The sequence below is a fragment of the Telmatherina bonti genome, assembly GCF_933228915.1.
Source record: "Telmatherina bonti genome assembly, chromosome: 17".
Lineage (NCBI taxonomy): Eukaryota > Metazoa > Chordata > Actinopteri > Atheriniformes > Telmatherinidae > Telmatherina > Telmatherina bonti.
In genome coordinates, this window is record NC_136615.1 from 22490925 (window position 1) to 22518574 (window position 27650).

The 27650-nt window shown below is 41.9% G+C and overlaps 1 protein-coding gene across 1 annotated transcript in view; it reads left to right on the forward strand.

Moving 5' to 3' along the window:
- Positions 1-18690: 18690 nt before the first annotated feature.
- LOC306768124 (transmembrane protein 132D) overlaps positions 18691-27650 on the forward strand; it is a gene marked incomplete at both ends in the record, with an annotated part of 34991 nt that continues 26031 nt past the window's right edge. The window contains 2 exons of the mRNA XM_079256356.1: positions 18691-18760; positions 21610-22537. Coding sequence (XP_079112482.1) covers positions 18691-18760; positions 21610-22537 — 998 coding nt within the window. The remainder of the gene's footprint in view (positions 18761-21609; positions 22538-27650) is intronic.

Consider the following 27650-nt stretch of genomic DNA (forward strand, 5'->3'; position numbering starts at 1 on the left):
TTTCTACTTGATTTTATGACAGCCTTTTTTTTAGTGCACTGAAATTTCCTCTCCTTGTAAAAGACTGCAAGCATTCTCCATAGTGTCCTTCAGCTGTATCGGTCCACCGTATGTGCTTGCTCTGTGAATCAAGTTTTAAAAAAAAAAAAGAAAAGAAAAAGTGAAATCATTGGATGGTATTTATGATGATTATGTGTGGGTGTGCATGTACAAAAAATATGACTTTTATAATCAAATTAAATTTGATATTTTTTAGAAAAGACATAATACATACCATGAGTGTTTGTGTGCATTGTATTTTTTTTTTAAACACAGCCAGATGGAGATTTATTTAAGAAAAATAAAACATTTTGCTACTAAAATAATTCAATCTCACACCACAATGTAAGAAAGCTAAAAAAAAAAAAAAAAAAAAAAAAAAATCAAACTGTTCGACAATAATTGCTCAAACATGGTGAAATCTCAACGCTTCAGTACAGGGGTGTGAAACCTTAGCCATCGTCCTGACAGGTTTCGATGCCTCCCTGTTCCAACACACCAGACTGAAATGAATTAATCAGTGTGCAGATCTTGATAAGCTGTTGGATCTCTAAGACTTGAATCAGGTGTACTGGATCAGCGATACATGGAAAACCTACAGGATTCTGGCTGTCGAGGACCAGGGTTCCCCGCCCCTGCTTCAGTGGCTACAAAATGCTTATATATTTCCATCTGCCATTCAAGCTTTGAACAGATCTGCAATTTACCTGACATGAATTAACGCATACTGTTGCGGCTAACTGCGTGTTTCTCAAAACTAGCAGCGGCTAAACACTGGAGTGTTTAGCCGCTGCAGGCTAAACACGGGAGATATTGATGATGCGCACTAAGGTGTATGTTCTCCTTATTGCGTTTGTTTATTTTTATAGTTACTTTAAATAAATTACAAAGAACAAACAATACGCAGAGCAAAAACATCTAATTGTGGTCAACAAAAAGTTTCCTCCCGAGCTCAGCCCACTTCTGCATCCTTACAGCCAAAACGATGCGCTCATGTGAGTGCAACTATTTGTAATGTGTGCGTTCACACCCAAAGTGACACACCCTCCACCCAAGTGCCAATCAAGCCTGCACACATCAGCATATTCGCAGACATTCATGTCTTATAATATGGCTCCTACACATACTTAATTTCAAACGCACTATGTCAAAGTAGTAACTTGTGTGAAACACATTTACTTTAAGTCATGGAGCCCTAAGTAATCCAGGCTAAAGAGGAGAGTGTCCATTATGAACACTTTGTTTAAAAATCCTTATGCTGTAGGACTGTGTTAGTGTTTATGGAACTATACACAGCAAGGCCCCACCTGAACCGAAAGGTATTTATTTATTTTTTTGTCTTGTCCAGCATTTTAGCAGGCAAAATGGATTTTCTGGATGCTCTATTCTGCTGGGCAAATTTACTTTGCCAAGGGAAGCATCATAGATATAATGCTCCCCTTGACATTCTGGATTTTAATTTAATTTTTCTATTTATTTTGCATAATTGTTTGTCTTACAAAGTTTGTACTGCTGGACCGGACCGGAGAGTACAGAAGAGGGACAGAAAGAGAATCGAAAAGAAGAGAAAACAGAAAACAACTTGAAGAGAAAAAAAGAGAGAGAGAAAGAAAAAGAGAGAAAGAAAAAAAGAGAAAGATTAAAAAAAGAGAACAACCTACATACATTTGCTTGTATGTAAGCAAACATACACACCCACTTATATATACACACATCCATACACCTATACACACTGGAGTCATGTTCCCCCTGCAGGAGGACGAAGCCATCAACTATCAGGAAAACCCAGAGCTCACAAGCTATATTAGACACACAGGAAGAAAACCAGTCGTTGTTAGTAAATGAACCTGCAGGCAACTCAGTGACTGTGTCACATGCAGAACAAACAGAGTGGAACGTGTTCAGAGAAGAGTGATCATGCTAATGTGGCCCTGCCCACACGCAGGCAAGAGGAAGGCCCGGAGAACCCAGAGGCTCGAGCAGCTGGCGGCCGTCCCCAAGCACAGATCCCAACCGCCCCGCTCCGGAGCCAGCCATGCATCCACCCAGGAGGTGGCGGGGGGGCACTGGGCACCGGCCACCCAGGGCAGACAGAGGGCCCCAGGAGCCCGAAGGCAACGCCCCCATTCCCGCAGGCAGAAGGTACAGCCCACGCCAATGGAGAGCCAGGACACCCAGACCGCCACTGAATCGCAGCCAGGCTGAGAGGTATTTATAAGCTAAACAGAATCATGCTCCCATACAAACTACATTTTTTCATTTTAAATTATTTAATCAATACAATGCTAAAATGTCTACATCATAAAGTCCAACAGTTTGGCCTCATAATAGAGGAGTCCATGTGCTGGAAAGGTATGCATGTAGCCCACACCTTTCACACAGTGAAGACATCTGACATATTTTGAAACAGACACTAAGACAAAGTATATCCTCGACTATCAAACAGATATACTCCTACATCAGACAAGAATAGGTAAATACTCCTCTCCCATGGGTCCATCAGTTGCTCAGTTAACAACCATTATTGAACTGCTGTTAAAACAAGAGAAAACACAGTTGTATACAAGGCCCCTTCCCGAATTTGAGACTTGTGACATACCACACCCACGATGAACTAATATTTGTAAAACCAAATATATTTATTTTTTTCAATTATTGCAATTTTTAGATTGAGGTTCAGTACATATACAGAGACGAGGAGTAGAATTAAATTATTGTGAAAGGTAGAAACAATCTCCAAAAGGCTGCAGAGCTGAATACGCTTGTTGAAATAAAGAGCTTTTCTGTCATTGTAATGTGTCATCGTGGGGTATGACTGAGCACCCATGATGAAGAACAGTTTGACCGGTGAACTACTGTTTCACACTGACATCAATGATTTACCCTGCTTTAACATATGAATGAGTTTATTGATCCTTCTGGCATCTATGGCACTGATGCTTCTCCCCTCAGCAAACCACAGCAGACAACACTTACCAACACGCATCTCCAGTTTCTCACTGCACACACCAGGGATCTGAGCCATCTCAGAGTGTACACTCTTCTCATCCCCTGCTTCTAAACAGCACCATTGTCATACAGGTGTGTATCCTTGTAGATCTATTTGAGTCCAGCTTTCTAGATACTGATATAACTGGGTTTGGTCAAAGATCTTGTCTTACCTACAGGTAAGAAAACCTACAGGATTCTGGCTGTCGAGGACCAGGGTTCCCCACCCCTGCTTCAGTGGCTCCAAAATCCTTATATATTTCCATCTGCCATTCAAGCTTTGAACAGATCTGCAATTTACCTGACATGAATTAACTGCGCATACTTAATTTCAAACGCACTATGTCAAAGTAGTAACTTGTGTGAAACACATTTACTTTAAGTCATGGAGCCCTAAGTAATCCAGGCTAAAGAGGAGAGTGTCCATTATGAACACTTTGTTTAAAAATCCTTATGTTGTAGGACTGTGTTAGTGTTTATGGAACTATACACAGCAAGGCCCCACCTGAACTACTGATATAACTGGGTTTGGTCAAAGATCTTGTCTTACAAAAGTTCACCGTCTTTAGACCAGATGATTCTTACAGGACAATAATGTATATTTATAAACCAGCCCAGTGTAGTTTCACTCTATCCATCTCAGATAAACCCCATCAAGACATTCATCGCCTTATGAGACCATTTTCAGCTGATTCAGTTGTCATTTCTTAGTCACTGTGCAGGATTACAATGCTGTGTGTGTGTGTGTGTGTGTGTGTGTGCTTTGGCAGTGTCGGATCACTTCTCTCTGAAGGGCTTCAACTAAAAGAGAAGCAATTGAACTTAATCAGAAGGATGGACACAGTGTCATATTACTGAGCTGATCTTATTGCAACATAATTGATTTAATAAAAACTATATTAAATGTTCAGTTGTAGTAAAAACAAAATCAAATCCAATCACTCTTTCATATCCTGTACTAATGGGCTCGATTGGTAGATATCCTGCACTCTTCATGCTTTTTCTTCCATTATCATAATGTCATACAAATTAGTGAAACTTCACGCTTGTTTAAAAGAAAAAAAAGAATTGGCAAGAAAAAATGTCGGCAGCTGAGCCTTATCACCCACATATATCTTCCCATAAACATATTTTTCAGGGACTTGATAAACTATTAGTGGCTCTTATTGGAAGCAGAAAGCTTTTCAGTGGGAACTGTGTCCTAATGGATGTGGTCCAATGTAATCCGTCTCTTGATGGAAAACATAGTACATTAGCACACTCTTAAAGACTTTTCCTGAGCAAATCCCAAAACAGATCAAGCTTTGAGAAGTTTCATTCCTAAGTCAACACTCTGTGGCAAAATACACACCACATGCTACCAGCGCTCTGCTTTCTCAAGCATTAGGCTGTTTTTAATGGAAGCCTCGAGAGGAAGTAATCAGCTTCATGGCTTCAACAAGTGGCTGCTAGCATAGTAATAAACGAGAAAATTCTCATTACTGCCAGACGACTAGTAGCTGAGGACATTAAGAAAACAGCACATGTATTTTTTGTTTTCTTTTTCTCTTTAATCAAAATGTTTACATATATAAATGTATGCATGCACCTATGCAAAGTGTATCGTGTCATGGATCAAGGAAGCAGGAGACCAGGTACTGGGAACCACATGCAGGGTTTAAGAGAAACAAATGCAGATGCAGAAGCAGGAAACATCAGAAACTGACTTGATAAAGATAAAGACACAACTAAAGATGACTGAAAAACTAACTGAGAAATGGAAATGGGGAAAGCGGACAGACTAACAGACTTAAGATTAACAACACAACTCAATGAACAAAGGAAAAGCAAGAACATAAATACTGAAGAACTTATTATAAGCAGAAGGTGCAATAATTAATGACCAGAAGGAAACAGGAAATAAACAAAACACACGACACAGGAGATAAAGTCCAGATTCCAGATTGCAAGAAGTGCCATAAAATAAACAACATGGTTAGATTTGGGAAAAATTCTGGCCCCGAGTTACAATAGAATAACTAGATCTCAAATAGCATGGACCTCTGCCAAACCATTTTAACTATTATTATTTGATATATACATATTTTTCGCCAATAATTGCAGGCATTATTTTTGAGTTGGAAGCTCTAATGGCAGAATTATATCTCATCGTGCAAAATCCTTTAAAAGACAAGGGGGTGAACCAAGGGGTGAAAATCATCACTCCCCAAATCTAATCACTTTATTTTGCTTCTGAGATTTCCTGAAAATTTGTTAAAAATCCGTCCATAACTTTTTAAGTTGCATTGCCGACAGACCGACAGAGAGACCAATGTGGCTGAAACATAACCTGGTAACAAACTGTCGTAAATACCAGCGGCACCAAAGGGCATCCTTACAATGATGTGTAAAAAGAAAGCAGGCTTATACAGATACCTATGTGGTGTGTGAAAGGAGTCTCTACAGTTTATAAGGAGGCAGATCTGTTGCCAGCTGTCTTTTCTACCCTACACAAGACAATAGTCACCAATTCCAGTCTCAAGAGCTACCATCCTACAGGTTTTAGTGCAGGGGTGCCCAAGTTCAGTCCTCGAGATCTACCATCCTGCAACTGTTAGGTGGATCCTCTCTTCAACACATATAATTTTGACAAACAGAACAAATTCTCTGAATTTGTCATTAGCAGGTCATGCTGATCATGTGACCGCCCTACCAGCCCACATAGCGCTGCTGTTTCTGATTTTCTTTTTAACAATAAACTGTGCTGACAAACATTTTTCAAAGAACTCATCTTCAATCCCTAAACTGGTAAGCACCAGAGGAATAAGCTTCTCTACACCCAAGTAGCACTCCATGCATTGTTTTCTTTATTCATTTATTTTTGATAATTAAATGAACAAACAGCCAAACCAAGATAACACAATTATAACTAAGGTCAGACCAGACCAGACCAGAACAGAACAGATACTGACAAACACACATTGGCAATGATGAAAGGAAAACCTGGAGCATATATTCAGAGGGGCTGATTATGAGACGATAAGCAGGCATTAAAATCTAGGACCAGAAGTAAGAGACAGGAAGAAAAGATGACAAGAGACTACTAACTAATCAGACCACAGAACAAGAACTAAAACCCACAGATTATGACAAACAAATAACACAAGATGGTAAAATTAAGGTATATGAGCAATATGTCCACTGATTGGCCAGAGTGTTAAAGACTTGTGTCATGCGCTTCCATTGAAGTCTTATTTAAAGCCACATTGTGTGGATGACAGATTTGGATACTGGCAAATAACCTTTTTTGATATGCTGCATGTCATATGAATATGTTTTTGTTATCATTTGATTTTACAAATTAAACAAATAAACATATTTAACATATAAATTAAGATTCAAAGTTGGACAGTGGGAACATATTTAGTAAAATTTCAAAGTTTCAGCTCCGTACAGTGATCAAACTGTAAAGTGACCATAAAGAGACAAATAATTATGAACACTATAATTATTTAAGTCAAAAATAACTAAATTAAATGTGATTTACTTGGATTAAAGTGTTTGACTGAGCTGACTTGTCTCTCTGCACTGTCTTCAGCCAGATAATCAGAAAAAACAAACAAAAATAACCACCTTATTCAGTTTTCTGTATGGAAAGTAGTGAACTTGTTGGTGTGCTTTATTAATGTGTTTTAATGTGGTGTTTATGGTGCAAAAACAATAATTACAAAGAACAAACAAATCTAATTTATTCATATTCAATTTAAAATATGTTCATCATTGCCAGATCTTGTTATTTCACCACAATCCTCTGGGGGGCAGCAGTGATATTTAGATGGCTGCTTCAGAGTCGAGTTAGACAATGAACTAAATTACACATGCACTAGCAAACCTATAGGTCTGTAAGCTCTTTATTTATCTATTTCTGCAGCATCATGTCTTAAAAAAGTCATTGTTGGCACAAACAATTCCAAAGACTCAGGGAAACAATGCTGCAGACTCTCAGCAGGGCTATGCTGATACCCTCATTTTGTTCTCAGGACATTAAAGGGGGAGGGAAATTGAATTGGCAAAACACTGAATCTCTGCTTTGTTTCCTTCAGTATATTTGCCATTTTCTGCCTGTCCTTTCTTTTTCTTCTGCTCACACACATCCTCCCCCCTTCTCCTTCTGCCTCTTCCTCTCTGTTTTTTTTCTTTAGCTTGGTCTCACCCTTATTTTCCCATCTTATCCAACAGATCTACGTTGAATTGTGGGTCTCAGGCATCCCAGAAGGCCTATAGTTGTTTAAAATTCTTGCCAGTTGTAACCTCTCTATCATCCTCCTTCGGACTGCCTGCCATGCCACCAGAGGGGGGCATGATGAGACATCCATCTCCTGCTGGCCTTTCTGAATATTTCACAAAACCTCAAAGTACCAGTTAAACACTCCTCGTCCATTTGACCCCAGTGTACTGAAAATCACAGCAGGGAACTTCCAGGTAAAATATTGTAATCTGTCTTTGATCTACGGAGAGACCTTTGGTTATGTGGTGAGCAATGGATTTATTTTAAAGTTTTGTTTTAAAATATGATTTTGCACACATTCGGTCGGATAAATGAGCATTCACTCATATAGTTGTGGCGTATTTGACAAAAAGTCAACGTTTTAACTCCATATAATACAACTGCCTTAAAATGACATGAGGCGTTGCACACACACACATTTACCAAACATGTTTGCAGTTTATCAAATCATCACAAACCCCTTCCCACCCAGCAAACCCGAGGCTTTTAAGCTGCCAGAGGGTTTGGCATCCTGAGGGAAGTGACAGCTTTGCCAGCAGTAATCCCGCCTTGCAGTTTCTTTGCTTGCTTAAAATGTCAGTGATGTGACACACTTTTGCTCTCCTCTTGTATGGACACAATAAGACCTTGTGTTATGATGAATGCTTGCAGACTGCAAGTTTTTTCCCCTCTTTTTGACTTAGAAGAGAAAAAAAAATCAAAACAAAGAAGCTTGGTGGGTCTGAATGGTTTTGTCCATTCATCTCCTCCAACCTTAAGGGGTTCCCAGCAAGCAGTGAGTTCCAAGCATCTTACCTGTTCCATGTAGCGCCCTGAGGGAAGGCTGTTTGTGGGAGGGAGGAAACATTACCTGGATGGTATTTCCCCATTACATCCAGCACTATTCAGATGTGGTCTGAGAAGACCATTAATTTGTTGTCTTCACAGAAGTGGGAAAGAAAAGAAGATGTGCCCAGACATTGTCTTAACTGAAAAGTCCTCAGGCTTTCAAGCATTTTTTTTTCTAAAACACATTCCTTTTTTGGCCAGCTACAATGTTAGGTCTTAAATTTTTACAATCTTTTTTAAGTCTTCTATTTTTGAACCACTCTTTCCGTTATTACACTGTTCACGTGACCCCCCCCTGCCATTTGGATGCAGCGCCATCAACAGAATGAAACTGAGCCCATCCTTTTTTGATGGATTAATGAAAATTAATTTCACTATCTCGCTGATGGGGAGTAATAAGAGGTATTAAAGAATTATCAAGATGGAATATCGCTATAGTTCACTATTCATCACTGAGCTGGATTACTGTCAGTAAAGGTTAATAATCTAATAATCATACACCAGAATGACCTGAGTGACGAGGGAGGAGTAACAAGCTGGTCATAGTTCAGCTGAATGTCAAACTAGAGGCAAAAGGATCTTTTGGTCAATTTTTATATAATCCATCAGAGTTGCTGCAGAATTCTTTTTTTTCTTTCTAACATCTGACTATAATTTATTTACTATGGTAGCTTATTCTGTATAAAATTTTGAAAAGTCAAAGATCAGAAGAGGGACTCTTTTTGGGGCAACAAATATTATATAATGACTTTTCATCAATTTCCACCCCTAGTTTACCTATAAGTTACCTTTCATACCAAAAATAATGTGTTCTACATAAATATACAAAATCATTTTAAAACACATACCTGATAATCTCTCTTTCTCACACACAACCTCATACACACACACACACACACACACACACACACACACACACACACACACACACACACACACACACACACACACACACACACAGCATGCATTCACTGCTCATCTTTCTATTGCTTTAAGTGAATGTTATTATGGAAATAAACATCTGGCTTGACATTGCTGTAAGGAAAGATATCTTGGGGGGTCATTCACACCTGGAGCCAGCCCACTCATTTCCACACTGCCACAACTGGAAACTATCCAGATCAGGACATGCAGAGGTCCACATCCCAGCCACAGGGCTGCAGTGCAGCCCAAACCAGCCAGACAAGGACAATATCCCCAAAGCAGCTTCCTTTTAGAGTGTGCAGGCATAGCCCTCGGCATGAGGCATCCCCACAAGGAAAACACTGGAGTTATAGATGTTAGACAAAAAGACCAAGAACAAGCAAAGGGTATGAAGTATAAACAAAGGAGTTCATAGAAACAAGCTACTTGAGTAAAACAAAACAATAAAAACTGCACTCTGCATAAATAGGAAATAAATGGAAGAGTGTATTATTACATAATAAAAAAAACGGCTATAAAAATGATGATAAAATAAATAAGAAAGAAAAGACAACACAAAATCAAATCAAAATTCAGCTATAAGTTAAAAAGTAGTTCTTATTGTAATGTTCCTATTTAGCAAGTCAAAAAGAGGAACTGCAGATGATTGGTGCTAGCATCTCATCCTCTCCTGGAGAATTGCTTCTCTTTTCTGCCTCTGGTGAAAAACAACACAGTTCTTTGCTTTGTCTTGGACAACGGAGATGCCCAGGATATAGCACAGCCCATTCATGTCTTTCATGTCTTTTAACTTGTTCATGCTTTCTGTTGATTGTGCAGTTAAGATCAGATAGTCCACATAAACAGCGTACCTCTAGTATCTCACAAACACGCAGGGGTCTGATGTGCTTTGTTTTCAATCTGAGGTCTTAATGAACTTTGTAAATGTTTTGCTCCAACAGCAAGAACTCTGTTTTAGTACATCGGTGAGTTTTTAAGTTTGCACATCCAGTGTTTCTCTCATGCATGGATGTATCTTGTGAAACTTATAGCATAATAACATGATACGTTTTGCAGTGAAAATGTGAAATATAAACCGTATTCAGACTTGAGTGAAGAAACTGTACGCGCACTAGATGAGAGAAATGTATAATTTACCAAATGGGATTAAGTTGTACTTCACAGGACAGATTGTGATGGTGATGCTGAAGGACACAGTGATAAACCAGACGAGACTACGTCCTCCTATCCCAGTCCCAGCAGTGCATTTATCATATTAATTTTAGTTTTTCCGAAAACAGCAAGGCCATCGGTGTATCCACTGGTACATGTTAACCAAAAGCAACACACACCCAGACACACACATGTGGCCCACAGCACGCTGGCAAGTGATGTGTTGCTCACACCTCTCCCACATTCCTGTGTGTACAAATCAGAGTGGAATATTAATCCTTGACTTAAAGAAATGAAATGTTTCTGCTTGAGGAGAATCATTTCCATAAAATGTATTTTGCTCCAATATTTCAAGGTTGCAGCAACATCTGCATTCAGACCTTTGTGTTTTATGTTCCTACAAAAAAATTCATTACATTAACTATGTGGTATGCTTCACATTTTTACAATAAACTATCAGGTTATTAGGTGATAAGGCCCCATATTTTCATTGGGGTGATAGCTCTACCTCTGGTGTAGCCTGCTGATTGCTGGGATAGGCTCCGACTTCCCTGTGACCCTGAATCGGACTAAGCGGTATTGATAATGGATGGATGGAAGTTGGATACAGGTTGGAAATTATTACACAGTAAAGTCTAAATGGCTCATTCAGAAGGGGCTCAATCTTTGTCGTTTCAAAGGCAGAGTGGGAAACCTCAGTATGAAGAGAGTAATTTACGATATTTAAAAGGATCATACTCATAGAAACATAACATATTTTTATGTGGGAACTGGATCCAGAAGGTGGGTTGTTAGACAGCTGGGAGAAAATTTAACTAAGCTTCTCTGCATCAAGCAGGTTCAGATCTGTGAAAAGCAACATTTTATTAATATATGATTGGATCCAATAGTAGGCTATTATTAGGTCAAATCAAACAAAATCTAGTTATTTCAGTCATAACTTGTATTACAATATATCACTCTTTTCACGTCATGTTTTTGTGCTGCTGCAAGAAACTTACAAAAAACATGATTCGCTAAAGGTGCTACAAGCGAATTACAAGAAATTAAAATAATTAAAATGTTTTGCAGTGTATTCCATGCTGGACTTGCCTTTGGTTCTCACTAGAATTGTTGTGGTTCCTGCTCTGACCTGTGCTGCAGTGGGTGTGCCTGTTTCCCTGGCAATCAAGTCCACACCAGGTTCTCATCGGGTAATCAGCAGCAGCAAGATAAAAGGCCAGCTCAGTTCACCAGTCATCGCCTGATTGTTGTGTCATCTGTGGTAACAGCTCTCGGCCATTGCAGCATTTCAGCTTAAGAATTTAAACTGCTTGTTTCACAACTGTCTGTTCTGTCACCAGTGCATGATTCTTGCCTGCCCGCCCGCCCGCCAACCTGCCTGCCTGCCTGCCCGCCCGCCAACCAGCCTGCCTGCCCGCCCGCCAACCAGCCTGCCTGCCCGCCCGCCAACCAGCCTGCCTGCCCGCCCGCCAACCAGCCTGCCTGCCCGCCTGCCTGCCCGCCCGCCAACCAGCCTGCCTGCCCGCCCGCCCGCCAACCTGCCTGCCTGCCTGCCCGCCCGCCCGCCCGCCAACCTGCCTGCCTGCCTGCCTGCCCGCCCGCCCGCCCGTCCTACACTACAACAGAACAATCAGGCCATCAGGTATGGATCCAGCAGATTCTAACCCAGAAGGCGCTGCCGGACAACTTCAGCAAGCCCTATCCGGTCAGAATGGTCACTTAGCTCGACATGAGCAGATGCTTCTAACTTTGGACCAGAATTACCACACCATCCTTACGCAGTTGTCTCAACTCACCAGTCATGTGGCTGGTCTGGTACAGCCTGCTCCCGATCAGCAACAGGTTCCGGACTCATCCAGGCATCCTACCGCTTCTGCCACCCCGGTAAGAGAGACACACATCCCGGACCCCAAACCTTATGCCGGGGATCTGGGTAAATGTAGAGGGTTCTTACTCCAATGCTCACTTGTGTTTGACCAGAAGCCCATCACTTATGCCAGTGACAAATCCAAGATCTCCTACGTCATCGGACTTCTGGAGGGCAAGGCTTTGTCATGGGCAGAAGCAGCGTTTGAACGGCAGGGTTTCAGGCACATGTCTTATCCAGCTTTTATGGATGAGATGAAGGTGTTTGACCATCCAGTGAGAGGGGGCGATGCCGTTAAGCGGCTGATTAATCTCCGACAAGGAAAAATGAGTGTTGCTGAGTTTGCTGTGGATTTCAGGACTGCGGCTGCAGATTCGGGCTGGAATGATCAGGCTCTTTGTGGAATCTTCACAAATGGTTTAAGCAGCTGGCTTAAGGATGAGCTTGCCACCCGTGATGCATCAGATTCCCTGGACGACCTGGTTTCCCTCTCAATAAGGCTGGACAACCGCTTACGGGAGAGAGACAGAGCGGCAGACTCGTTCTGAGCTGTATTTTCCCGGCTCCACCATCGGAGCGGTCCGCCCTTCCCTTCCTAGCACAACACAGTCCGAGGAGCCCATGCAGCTGGGCCGAGCTAATCTGTCCACGGAGGAACGACAGAGGAGGAGGGACACCGGCGTTTGTTTTTATTGTGGAAGACCAGGACACCAGAGAGCTGTCTGCACAGAACGGCCAAAAGATCTGGGTCGTCAGTAGCTGTGGGAGTACTGACGACCACCACTCCAAAGGTAATTCCCCACACAAAGACACTCATTCCAGCGGTGCTATATGTCAAGGGTTTCTCTCATCCAGTACAGGCTTTAGTGGATTCTGGAGCTGAAGCAAACTTTATTGACAAGGAATGGGCTGCAAGAATTAATCTAGACCTGGAGTCTCTCTTCCCTCCTGTTTCTGCCCGGGCTCTGGATGGCAGCATTCTTTACTCCATCACCCAAGAGTCTGTTCCGGTTAAACAAATTGTTTCGGGAAATCACCAGGAGTTTATCAGTTTCTTTGTCGTAAACTCACCAAATTCACCCCTGGTTTTAGGACACCCCTGGTTATCGTTACACAATCCCCATCTGGATTGGACTACTGGGAGGATTATTAACTGGAGTTCTTATTGTCATGCAACTTGTCTTCACTCTGCCGTCCCATCTGGTATAACCACTACCAGTCATTGTCCCACTTCTAAGGATTTGTCAGACATTCCTCTAGCCTACCATGACCTTGCTGAGGTGTTCAGTAAAGAGAGGGCCCTTTCTCTTCCTCCTCACCGACCATATGACTGCGCCATAGACTTGTTACCTGGGGCTCCGTTGCCAGCCAGTCGTCTGTACAATCTTTCTAAGCCAGAGACTGAGGCCATGGAGAAATATATTTCGGCTTCGCTGGCTGCTGGTTTAATTAGACCTTCTTCCCCTGTTGGCGCAGGTTTTTTCTTTGTCTCTAAGAAGGATGGTTCTCTTCGGCCTTGTATTGACTACCGGAGATTAAATGCTATAACCATAAAGAATAAGTATCCTCTGCCACTTCTTGAGTCTGCCTTCAACTCTCTCCATGGCTCAACAATCTTCACAAAGCTAGATCTCCGCAAAGCATATCATCTGGTCAGGATAAAAGAGGGAGATGAGTGGAAGACAGCCTTCAAGACCCCACTCGGCCATTTTGAGTATCGAGTCATGCCTTTTGGACTTTGTAATGCCCCCTGCTGTTTTCCAAGCCTTAGTTAATGATGTGCTGAGAGACTTCCTGAACCGTTTTGTTTTCGTCTATTTAGACGATATCCTCATCTTTTCCCACAACCTCACCGAACATATACAACATGTCCAACAAGTCCTGCAGAGACTTCTGGAGAATCGCCTATTCGTTAAGGCCGAGAAGTGTGATTTTCATAAGAACACTGTTTCTTTTCTCGGATACACTTTTGAGAGTGGGCAGGTCCGAGCAGATCCTGAGAAGGTCAAAGCTGTTACCGAATGGCCAGTCCCAACTTCTGTCAAGCAGCTGCAACGTTTCTTGGGTTTTGCTAATTTTTATCGCAGATTCATTTGCAATTATAGCCGCATCGCAGCTCCCCTGACAAGACTTACATCACCTACAGTCCCATTTGTCTGGTCTGAGCCGGCGGCTCAGGCTTTTGTCAAGTTAAAGGATCTATTCACCACTGCTCCTGTCCTCCTCCACCCTGATCTCAACCATCAATTTGTGGTGGAGGTTGATGCTTCTGATGTCGGCGTTGGAGCTGTCTTGTCCCAACGATCCCCAGAGTCTCAGAAGTTACATCCTTGTGCTTTTTTCTCTCGACGTCTAACACCAGCTGAGCAGAACTACCATGTCGGTGATAGGGAACTCTTAGCCATCAAACTCGCCCTGGAGCAGTGGCGCCATTGGTTGGAGGGATCCAAAGTGCCATTCCTCATCTGGACTGACCATAAGAACCTGGAATACCTACAGTCTGCTAGACAAATGAATCCCCGACAGGCCCGTTGGTCTCTTTTCTTCAATCGATTCCACTTCACGCTGTCATACAGACCTGGGTCCAAAAACCAGAAACCGGACTCTCTCTCGCCAATTTCCACCCAAGACTGCAGTTTCACCTGATACCATCTTACCTGCAACCTGTGGTGTAGCCGCTGTTTCCTGGGAGGTGGAGGACAGGGTTAGAGAGGCCCAACAGCAACAGCCTGACCCTGGCACAGGTCCCCGTAACCGCCTTTATGTCCCCAATTCTGTACGTTCCCAAGTCCTCCAGTGGGGACATTCCTCCCACCTAGCATGCCACCCTGGTTCTGTGCGAACACTTTCTTTTCTGAGACGCAGATTCTGGTGGCCCACAATGGATAAAGATGTCCGGGAGTTTGTTGCAGCCTGTACGACGTGTGCACGCAGTAAGTCATCGCATCAGCCACCTGCGGGATTTCTTCGTCCATTACCTGTTCCAAGCAGACCCTGGTAGCACATTGCTCTGGACTTCGTCACTGGTCTTCCAGCCTCAAGAGGTAACACCACCATCCTCAGTTGTTGTTCGCTTTTCCAAAGCTCTTCACTTTATTGCCCTTCCCAAACTTCCTACTGCCAAGGAGACAGCCAACTTACTTCATCATGTCTTTCGGCTCCATGGTCTGCCCACAGACATAGTATCAGACAGAGGACCCCAATTTACATCCCAGGTATGGAAGTCGTTTTGTCACTCACTCGGGGCCACTGTGAGCCTGTCGTCTGGTTTCCATCCCCAGACCAATGGCCAGGCTGAGAGGTCTAATCAGGATCTGGAAACTGCCCTGACATGTGTGGCTGAGTCCAACCCCTCCTCCTGGTGTGACCATCTGGACTGGGTAGAGTATGCTCACAACTCCCTTACCTCTTCTGCTTCAGGCTTATCACCTTTCGAATGCTCCCTGGGATATCAGCCGCCCCTGTTTCCAGCACAGGAGGTGGAGGTTTCTGTGCCGTCGGTCCAGCTACACATCCGCCGCTGCCGACGGATTTGGAGGAAGGCTCGAACTGCCTCCGTACGTACCCGCCGCATGGCGGATCTTCATCGGACTCCTGGACCCCATTACGCACCTGGCCAAAAGGTTTGGTTATCAGCAAAGAACATTCCATTGCGTACTGATGCCAAGAAGTTGGCCCCCCGCTTCTTGGGTCCTTTTGAGGTTGAGCAGATCATTAATCCCACCATGGTCAAACTGAAACTCCCCAGTTCCATGAGAGTCCACCCTTTTCATGTCTCCCAACTCAAGCCTGTTTCCTCTAGTCCTCTCGTCCCTCCTTCCAGACCCCCTCCCGCCCGGCTTGTGGCGGGTCGCCCTGCCTATTCTGTCCGGCGTCTCCTGGATGTGCGGCGTCGGGGTCGTGGCTTCCAGTTTCTGGTGGACTGGGAGGGGTATGGTCCTGAGGAGCGTGCCTGGGTTCCGCGCTCATTTATTCTGGATGCCTCCCTGGTCCGGGATTTTCGTCGTGCTCATCCGGAGAAGTTTCGGTCGCCCGGTGGCTCCCGTGGAGGGGGGGGTACTGTTGTGGTTCCTGCTCTGACCTGTGCTGCAGTGGGTGTGCCTGTTTCCCTGGCAATCAAGTCCACACCAGGTTCTCATCGGGTAATCAGCAGCAGCAAGATAAAAGGCCAGCTCAGTTCACCAGTCATCGCCTGATTGTCATCTGTGGTAACAGCTCTCGGCCATTGCAGCATTTCAGCTTAAGAATTTAAACTGCTTGTTTCACAACTGTCTGTTCTGTCACCAGTGCATGATTCTTGCCCGCCCGCCCGCCTGCCCGCCTGCCCGCCTGCCCGCCTGCCCGCCTGCCCGCCCGCCCGCCCGCCTGCCTGCCTGCCCGCCTGCCTGCCTGCCTGCCCGCCTGCCTGCCTGCCCGCCCGCCTGCCCGCCCGCCCGCCTGCCTGCCTGCCCGCCCGCCAACCTGCCTGCCTGCCCGCCCGCCCGCCTGCCTGGCCACCTACCATTCTGCCCAGGAGAACAATAAACCTGTCCTAGTATCCACATCCAATCTGCACTTGGGTCCTTGTTTGTCCTACACTACAACAAGAATGGAAAATGATCCTGCTTTTAATCTGTTTTAACCACACCATGAATCAGTTTTCTATTTAATTTCATAAATATTTACAGGATGTGGGGTTTTAACCCATGCTGCTCTACATCAAATAACTCCCCCAAACCCTTAAGGCCACCTGGCAACCGCTTAACAGCCACTACTGAAAAGGCATAAAGTGAATCCAAACCACCCCTGTCATCTCTAATAGCACCGACAGCAGGTTGCAAGTCTGGAACAACTGAGATCTGGAGACATTCCCAGACTCAGCTGTCAGTGGCCTCTACCACTGTCAGCTTTAATTGTGACTTGAAGCCAAAACCACAGACAAACTGCTCAAATTAAAAGTCAATGGCTTCAAAATGCAGTCCACATTAATGCCCTGGCACAGTGAGGTGCTACCGCAACGTGTACAGTTAAATCCAGTTTTAAGTCTTGAGGTAATGCAGTCTGTAACTTCTAAATTTTACTGGCATTTAGAGATCCCTTAATGTCTCACTTAAGCCGCATGCTTATTCTAATTATTTACTGCAGTCAAGTGGGAAACTGTTTACTCACCAATGATCCCTGCTTGCTTAATGCTGGCACCTGGCACGAGCATCCGCTTGCTATAAAACAAGTGTTGGGTGCAGTGGGTTTAGTTGGCATTCAGTCGGAAGAAAGGAGGTGTTTGGATGGATGATGGAGAGAGGAGAGGTGAGAAGCTTCGATCAAGCTTTTCAAACCAGTTGTTTTAATACAGTAATGCAAATTTCCCATTAGCACATTGTATGAAGTGACTTCGCAGAATCAGAGCCTGCAGTCTGCATCACCTCCCAAGGTAGAAAAGACTGCTCTTTATATCAAGAGTCTGCTGGTGGGGTACAACTAGGACTCACCATGCTACTTCTGAGCAGGCTGACTCACACTGGTGCTAAATGTACCTCATGAGTCTATAAAATTTTAGGTCAAGGCAGATGTAATGATATACAAAATAAACCAGAGGAATTAAATGCAGCCTTTGGGCATGGAGCAGTACAAAACATTTTGTACTTTTTCCCTCTCTCTCTCAATCCGGGCTCACCAAAGTCAAATATTTAAACGCTGTAAACATAAATGAAACAAGGCAGTCTTAGCTTATTTAGAAAAAAAAAAAAAAAAAAAAAAACGAAAAACTAACGCAATTTGTCACATCTAGTACAAGGCTAAATAATTATCTGAGTTTTTTTACTCCTTGCACCCTGTGGCCAAAACTGTGACACACCAAGGCTTTGGTGACTGAATCCATCTGCCATGAACGCACCAGGTTTTTCCCCACGAGATTCTGCTGACAGAGAATATGCCGCTGACAGCTGGCAAAACATGCTCAATAGTTTCTCTACCCCTGAAACCTGAGTCAAGTAATGTCACCACTTATGAAATGGCAGCCTGTATTAGGGGAATATTTGCGAATTTAAGAGCCACAGAGAAAGAGAAAGAGAGAGAGACGACTAAAAATGTAATTATGAAAATATTACCGTAATTATTAAATATTTTAGTCTTTAGTTAAAAGGTTTCTCTTGTTTAGACATGGTTTTAATAAAACAACAGCCGTGGAGGGACCACTCATCTCCAACCTTGTGCGCATTTCATTTGCTTGAGGCTCTCCCTCTATACCGGCGATTAAACCCACGTGGGTCAGATTAATCTGACCGACGGCACATGTTTACTGATTTCTATCGTGGGAAGAGTTGTGTCTGATGCTGTCCAGCCGTGTCAGTCACAATCGTACTTCCAGAAGCCAGATAGGCTGCCTATAGCATCAGCTGGAAGAAACGGGAGTCACGTTTAAAACTTTCCAAGGGAGACAACTATTTTATTTGGATACGGGTATCGGCCTATCTCCATCTTTTTTATGACTTCTTCATCCTCTGCAATGAGAGGAAGAAACTTTATTGGACGCTGAGCTATGTAATGATTTGCTTTCTTTCAAACGTGCGCGCACAAACTCACCGGAGCCCGGTGCGCATTGACGCTCAGAGCAGAGTGCAAGACAAGCTGCGACTTCACCAAAATGATGCTCAACTTCTCCCTCCGCTCACTGTTTCCAGTTGTCGCAGTGGCAGTTATGACAGCTATTAAAGGTGAGGCTTGTGACTGCTTTTGACATAAGGTGAACACCCTGGTTTTATTTGCGCACAGGTTTGAAGAGACGAAATTGTTGACGTAGATCCAGACGCCTTTATATGAAGACAAGTGGGTTGGAAGTAGCTGTAGGGCTTCAGCTGTGTTTAGAGTTTAAATGAATGGGATAAATGAACTTGATTGCCCCTCCCTCTCTGCATGATTTTCTAAATGCACCAAATAAAAATAGTACACCGTTGTCTCTTTATCCACTAAAAGATTATGTTGTTGATATGAGCCTTAAAACCCAAACATTTTCAGGATGTTTAATCATTTAGCAGATTTATGGTGTCTTTACTTGCTTGGTTCACAAGGTTTTCTGATTAGAAATATATATATTTTGGTTATTGACCAAAGCTTCATCATATTTTGTTATTCATCTGTCTGTCAGTTGTCTGTCCAACTGAAAGTCACAGCAGACTCCAGTGTGCGTCAGGAGGCTTCATCTGTGGGATTAAAGAGGCCTGAAGCTGAGGTTGCACAGCTGTTTCTCTGGTTGTTAAAAGATAACCTGCACTAGTAGCTGTGTGGCCACAGTGTGGAGGCTGTCTCTGTGTGATACTGCTATCATGCAAGAGACCACTCTCTGAGATTGGCTGGGCTTACATCTACACATCATATCTGCGTGCCCATTTTTCGGCATGTACATGCTGCATTTCTGCTCGTGCAGGACTCAGCTGTGCTCCCAATGCGTGTCTAAGTAATAGGGTTCACCCTTTGATATCCTTCCTTGTTCAAAAACCATGAATATGTATGATAGCTTTATCTTCCAGTCCAGTCACAGATGTGCCGCCTCATGTGTCAGTGAGACTTTCTGGAGTTTGATCTATCATTTACTGCCATCGTTAAGAAAAAATCTCAAAATGTGTCCCATTTTTTATTTTAATTAAGAAGTCAGCTAGGGTTCATCAAATTATTGTGTTGATCGACATTGAAATAATCCAGAGCTTTAGAAAATCATATTCACATTTGCATAGTTTTCATTTTGTGAATTACTTTAGCCTGTTGTACACAATATACAGTAGCAATGTTGTGTGTTTTCATGAGGTTAGCTTTAAACAGCTGGATTTACAACCGGGTGCATTCAAACATATCTCTTATGCTTTTTGGAGTAGAATAATGAGGAACCAGACAGCACTCGCTGTAAATGAGACCGCACAAACATCTGCCGGCAAAGAATAGTTCTCATAAACTGAAGCCAACATTCATTAAACTTTTTTAGCTAAACAGATGTTTTCTGATGTTGCATTATGTTTTTTTCCATTAATTCTTGTCAGCCAATAATTGCCCAAAAGCAAAAAATCTGGATCATCACCATCATCTAATTAGCTGGAGTGAATTGCCTGAGAGCCTATCCGACCACCAAATGTAAAAGAAATCCTTTTATGCGTTTCAAAAGTCCTGTTCATGCGGGCTGTGGAGTGCAGATTAAAGAGCAAAATAACACGTGAGAATTTAAACAAATCAGACCATGAAGCCAGATTTTTGCAGCAGCAAATGTGTAATATATATAAATGGAAAAGAGGATTTAAGTTAGTTTAACTTTAAGTTTGCTTTAATCCTGCAGATATTTTAAGGAATGTAAGTCCACCATTATAAAATTTTGGCTTTAATGTAAAATTCTGCGCACCTTTTGTTTAATCTCTTGAGTAAGAGACTTTCTCCTTCTCCTCCTCAATACTCCCTGTTTAATATTAACTTTGACATCAGTTCAGATTTGGCTTCTCTTACAGGAGGAAATCTTATTTACATATAGATGCACTTGTAAAATAGGGTCTGAAAATGAGAAAAGAATGATATATCTCTTCCTGCACTTTCAGGGAAACAGAGGTTTTACTTTGGCCAAGGTTTTTTGCCTGTAGATGGGTTGTTTATTTGAGGTAAGGCAAAGTCATATTCATATGCTAAATCTTTTCCACTTCAACATGAAGGATGGCAAATTACCAGGTGTCTTTGGCAGAGGGAAGTGCGCTCTGTCAAATACAGCATCCGGTTGGGGACAAATAGTTATTATGCAGGACTTATGACAGAGGCTTTTCAGTACTCAGAAGATGCATTTGCTACTTGCTGTATTGCAGCACGTAGAGGTATGTGATGACAGCAGCCTGGGTATTCTATTGAGGGAAGACTATAGGAAAGTCTTTATATGCACAATACTGCAGTAGTGTTTGTAGTAGAACTGTGATTTCGTAAAAGAAATTATGCTAATGTGAACATCTTTGTAGGTGGCATTTAATGGTAATAAACAAGAATGTGTGCCTTTTTGGTCTGTTTGCTTTAACATTTGTTATAGATTCTTATCATCTGGCTCTATAATATGCAGGATGAATGGTATTGTGTTGCTGTGTCATTCTTTTTTATTATTCTTTTATATCTGTTGGGAGCATCACTGTTAAATGTTCTTTAGAAAATGTTAATTGTGTCTTTTAACTTTCTGAGATGACAATAACAAAGGTTTATGTTTTGTCTAAAAAATAGCCATGTTTGGATTAATTTGCTTTTCTCTTTTTTAAATGTAGAAACCAAGTATGAGCCATTTTTCTTGTATTGTGTTTTTGGCTTTGCCATGTATTTGTTGACCGTGGTTCCTCCTGGCAATCCACCTCCCTGTGCAGCTTCTCAAGCCTGACTCAGATATTTTGGCTACCAACTTAACCCTTTGTCAATGAGTCTCTGTCTCTCCGGCCACGAGTCTTCCTCTGATTAATCTTCATCAAATATTTACATTAGCAGACTAACTTTGTGATAGGAAATGTTGTGAACCACAACAGTAGATCTAATTTCTCTTTTTTATTTTATTTTCTTTCAGCTGCCGAAGGCCAGAAACTTGCTAAAGACAATGGGATATTTCCCAGTCCGTCCCCTGTTTATCCCTCCATCAACTTCCAAATCTTCAACGCAGAACACGTCTTTCTAAAACAAGAAAGTTCAGAGCTGATAGGAAATTCCAGCCTGAAAGCTCAGGCACAGACTTTTCTCATGACTAATCCAGGTGCTGGAGTCTTCCAGCCTTCTATCAAGGTCTCCTATGGTCCGCTAGCTGTGGATGCCGCCATTCCCCCAGACCTGGTCCTCAGTGGACGCAGAATTTTGTCGGCCATCTTGACCCGCCAAGTCCGTTCCTCAGCCCCTGTTGTCAAGATTCTCTTCCACATGCCCACAGAAAGCAATATCACTGTTGGGCACGAAACAATGGGCTCTAAAGGAGATGATGAAACTAAAAGTGGTGGGGCGAAGACCAAAGAGGGGGCTCACTGCGTGACGGCGTACGCCTTTTGGGAGACTAGGGAAGTCCGTGGAGCTTGTCTTGTGTCTCCAGGTGAATTCTGTGTGGCACAACTGAAGCTAGAACCTTCCTGGTTCACTTCAGCCAGTAAATCTGGAAGCTCCAGCAGGGAAGTTGAAAGAAATGAAGGAATTAAGGAACTTCAGGGGAATGTTGTTGAGGTCTATTTCCAGAGCAGAAGGGATCAGACTGGCCAATGTACTCCACAGGACAGCCTCCAACGAGTAGGTGTGGGAAGAGGGAGAGACTCCGGAGGATCTGGGACACCTATGAGGCGGATTGGAAGTGTAACTTTGGTCAAAGCCCCAGCAGGGAACCCTACTTTCCTTCGACTGAGACTGGGAGGTGCTGTGGTGATCCAAACTTCTTCCAAACCCTTGAAAACCACAGATGTGGCAACTTTCTATGTCTTTGTGGCCAGTACATCAACATTGGAGAATTTTACACTAAGGTGAGTCTAGCGATCTGTATGATTTTTTTTTTCACACCAAAAAAAAAACAAAAAACCCAAAAATGACCTATCCTCCAGTTTCCAGTTTCACTGGACACTCACAGAACATATCAAATGTTTTTGTGGTCCGTGGGGGGTCTATAAGTTCACAATAGGCCTGTGGAATTCAAGATTAGTTTGGTTAAAGGTTCACTGCCCAGTCCTAATTTCTCCCTTTGGTGCTTCCCTGTCACTTATTTTTAGAGATGTCAGTCTACTTCTGGGGATTAAGAACTACTTGTCATGTAGCATCACAGGAGTCCTGACAACTCTGGTTAAAATGTAAGATGGCTACTCCTCCTTGATCCCTTAAAGAAAAAGAGGCTCTTTCACCCAGTAAAACAGAGGAACAGGGCCAAACGTATGGCCAAGGAAGGATTTGGGATTGAGCTCAAGTCTGTAATTGCAGCTTTTAAGTAATGTCTCAGGTTCTTGAGAAAAAGTCAATATGCTTCCCAAGCAAATTGCCAAGCAGGAATTTCAGCCATCTGGATTGCTGATAGTTGATAATTAAATGTGACATTTACTCATTTTTCATTTAAAGGTCTTTGGTTTTTTTTTTTTTTTTTTTCTGTATAGTTTAGACTTATGAAGATGCCAAATATTCGGTGCACATGGCTGTGTGTGGTAATGGCTGCCCAGAAGAGAGGGTTTAACTTTAAGTATTTAAACCATAGTGATCACTGGCCTCTGCAGCTAAGCAAGTTGGGACAGGAGTTTAGGGGGGATTATATGAAATTTGATTGTTTCGGAAACATATGAATTATAAGATACTAAGCAGAATCACTGGGATACGTAGCATATTAGAGTATATTCATGAGGGATAAGTTCCATGCATTTAAACGATTACTTAAGGCTCTTGAATACTGATAGGGCTCACCATCAAGGCCACGCAGTAAAATGCATGAGCGCCAGAATGACTTGTGTTCTCTGCCAGGTTCCCTGACTTCATAAATTTCTGACACATCCTGTCTGTTTCAGCCTCACTGTTATTGTGGGAGTTATGGGGAGCACTCTTCCATAAACAGGGAAATAATTGGCAAATGATTCACTGGTTTTCATATCTCAACATCCCACAAACATTTCAACAAGGTTCTTTGGTTATTTGACTTCATAAATAATGCATCTGTTTAATGGAGCAGGAGAACAAATAACTAATCTTCCTAACTCCTCTGGGTAAAAGTGAACTTAATATAAAAAGCAGCCCTGTCAAAGCGAAACGCGCAGTGCAATCTGGTTTTAAACTTTCACTGTGCTTCCTTTTTCAGCAAATCACAGAGTGGAGTAAATTATTGCTTATCAGAATGTTTCACATCAGTATAATGTACAACATGGTTTGTGTGAATGTTGCACATAAAATGTAAACAAATCAAGGGCAATGATTTGTAAATCATTTTACCCTATACTTTATCTGAATTGTAAAAATGCTCCATTTAAGTTGTCAGAGGATGACTGATCTATTTAGTACCAGGGCTCTTTTTATTCATATTCTTTTCTTTATTATTCTTGTATCACTTTCTCTAACGGTGTTACCAAGTGCTTCATAGAAATAGGGTCAGTTGTAAGGATGTTCAGATGTGACCAGATCAATAATGATAACTATATCAGATATAGTCAAAGCTTTTCTCTTGGAGTAAAGTTTTAAGAAAGCATTTGAAGGTGGCTTGGGATGTACTGTACCTGTATTCAGTGACCAAAAAACAAACAAACAAAAAAAAAAACAAAAACAAGAGCTCTTATAGCAAAGGCCTGATATCTCGTTCAAAGCTGTGATCTGGATGGAAAAGCAAATTTTTCATACTGTTAGATTTTTCTAACAAGAAGTTGGTGGCGACAGGGGAAACACAAGGGGTGATGTGCTTTTTGTGTTTTTCTCACAGTAATGAGCCTAGCAGCAGCCTTTTGAATTAACTAGATATGAGAAAGGGAGCCCTGACTGATAGATCATTGTGAATTATTGTGGCTGAGGCAAAAATAGGCAAAAATATGCATAACTAAGTTTGCAGTTTGAAGAACTAACATGATTGCTATGGCTGTTCTAAATTGGAATATAAAAAAAAGACTAACAAACAAACAAAGATGACAAAACAAATGCTAGACCATATTACCTCCGGATTCTAAGTAGCCTGCTGATATTGTTTTATAACCTACCAACATTAGAAACTGGATTTAATACTTTTGGGTGACTTAACTGAATGATTTTTTTATTTAAAATCAGTAAATGTATAGGAATTTTTAGCCCTTTGATTTAATGACATATAAGCTGTGAGTATCACAAAGCTTCTGGGATCTTTAGATTTTATCGATTTGTGTGTCTGCGTGTCATCAGCACAAAACACTTTCTTACTCTGTGATCTTAAATTAGAAAGCCTAGAAGTAGCATATAAATAGAAAACATAAGGGGGTCCATGGCTAAGCCTTGTGGTAGACCACAAGTTAGCCATTAAGGAGGTAAAACTAAGAAGGCTCTGTTAGACAGATGTGAGTGTATTAAATGATTTGCTGTGTTTGTAATTCCAGCCTAGTACTTCATATGTCAGAGTAGATTGTTGTGATTGACATTATCAAAAGCAGGGCTCATATCTAAAAGAACTGATTAAACATACATCTCTTTTTTTCTCATTTGTTTGATCTCTTTAAAAGCTGTGTTCACTTAGCTATCAAGTGCCCTTTATCGTTCATGAATAAGACCAACTGTGTAGAGATTTCTTAAAATGCTAAATGAAAAGATTGTTGATCAGTTTGTAGTTTATTGATCAAACAGGATCCAAATCAATTTTAGATTTGTCGTGTTTAAAACAAACGCAAGGCCATAAATACCTGTAACCTAATAATTATCTTGAAGAATATTTTAAGATCAGATTGAAAAGCAACTTAGAACAATGAATGTCTGAATGTGTTGCTTTACATCATGCTGAAGGCATTCAGTGTTTAATGTGCCCTGATATATGTGAAAGTCACCAATGCTATCTGTGCGAATGGTCCTCCATATTATCATGGATACTGCCTGTAGTTGGATTGTACTCTGAAAAGCTGCCTTTATGTGGGAGGACAAACCATTTAAAAGTCTTCTAAAGAGAATGGTACATTTAGACTTATCAGACCACAGAGCAGTTTCCTACTTCATGCAAGTCCATCTTTAATAATGAGGTTGACTTTGGAGAATGGGACAGTATTTTCCAATCTTTATGACCCAAGTTCATTTCTTTGCCTGGAAGTGTTTTAACTTACATTTTTTGATTGGCTGAGAAAAAAAAATCATTCACTGATGCTGGTTTTCAGAAGAATTAAAACCATGTCTGTTACTGAATAGATTTGTTCAATGATTTTATTTCTTTATACCCTTGTCACTAAAGCTGTTGAGGCCAGTGAGGTTTGTGCTTGCTGTCTTTGCGGTGCTTAATGGTTTTGTTTCAAAAGCAAGACAATTTTGTCTCTAATCCACGATTTAGTGATATCATGATTCATGCACATCAAGCACACAGTAATCTGCTGCAGGATCTGGGCAAATAGAGCGAAATGGAAAGCACACATAGTTTAACCTATGACTAAAAGCATTCCTGGTGCTTTTCGAATATGAAACTTACCTCAGACAAACACACATACTCCTGCAGAGAGAGACATGAGAGCAGAAATCCTCTGACCTGACTGTAGCTCTGCTAGCATTGTTGAAATTAAGTGGAAAGGATGCGGTAGAGAGACGCTATCCCTTCGACATCTGCCGTTGTTTTAACGATTTGTAAGGATTTTCTGCCTCTTCACCTGAAATTCCCCAAATTCCTATGTACTGATCATAATACGGAAGATCCTCCTGTCAGGTCAGTGATTTCAGTCTGTGTATTTCTGACCTACTGCCTTATTCAGAATGAGATTGGACAAGAGGAGGTGGCTGAGTGCAGCAGTTAAATCCAAGTGAAGGCTAGCTCCGAGGAGCTTGGCAAAGTGATTGATTCCTCCTGGGAGAAATCCCTGCTTTACTTCCCTCTTTGGCCCAAGATTGAGTCCACTCCAGCAGGGTTAGGCCAGATAATCTGTGGTCCTGATTGAAACTGAATCAAGAGGTTAACCCTTGAGGGTAGAGATGATTTGGGCTGACTGCCAAGGATTAAACTGTGTACAGCTGTGTGCATGTGTATGTGTGTGTTGTTTTGAAGGCCACCTAACCCACCTGTTAAACACACGTAGAACAACAACAAGTAACCCTCAGAGACAAACTGTTAAATAACTACAGAGTGTCATCTTTTTTTTATTTTTTGATGACATGGTTTGGTAAAACAGTTGTGAAAAAGTTGTATAGTTTAATGGTCGATATCAATTTTGCTCCCCATCTGTGGTCACGAACTCTGACGAGTGACTGACAAAGACAAAGAGCGCGGATAGAAGTGGCCGGAATGAAGTTTGCCTGCGGAGAGACTGATTTCTGCTTGTGGACAAGAAACTCAGTGATCTGGAAAGCTCCTAGCATTGCACCGCAGCATCACCACACTCAATAGGAGCCTGCTGAAGTGATTTGCCCCCCCCCCCAGGGGAAGATGGTCATCAGGTGCTGCTTCCACTGTAATGCTGAGCTGGACAAACAGACAGAAAATGATTTATTGGCTGTTGAAACCTAAACATCTTTGATAATAATCATTTTGGGTTATACATTTTTTAAATTGAAGTCAAATCAGATACAAGAATAATAATAAAATAAGTTTTTTTAAATGTGTATTTTAGGTCTTTTTTGGTATTTATTGCTTCAACTATTCATTGGAATTCTAAATTCAAGCTTGTTGAGATTATGCCTCAGGCAATATGACATTTCATCGACATTGACAAATCTCTACACTAGTGAATGTCTTCATCCTGCGGCGGTTAAATTTTTCAGATTGTCAGTTTGCTTGAAAGGTGAAACCTTAAACTAGTGCATACATTATTTTACTTTTGGAATAGGTCTGAGAAGTCATTGATTAGCTTAGTTATGCTTTAATTGCAAATCTGTGTCTTTAAATGGGTGTATTTCACCTTGTGTATCAGAGTTGGATGTACAAAGTGAAGTTGAATCTAATTTGAGTTTTAATAGATTTTTGTGTCA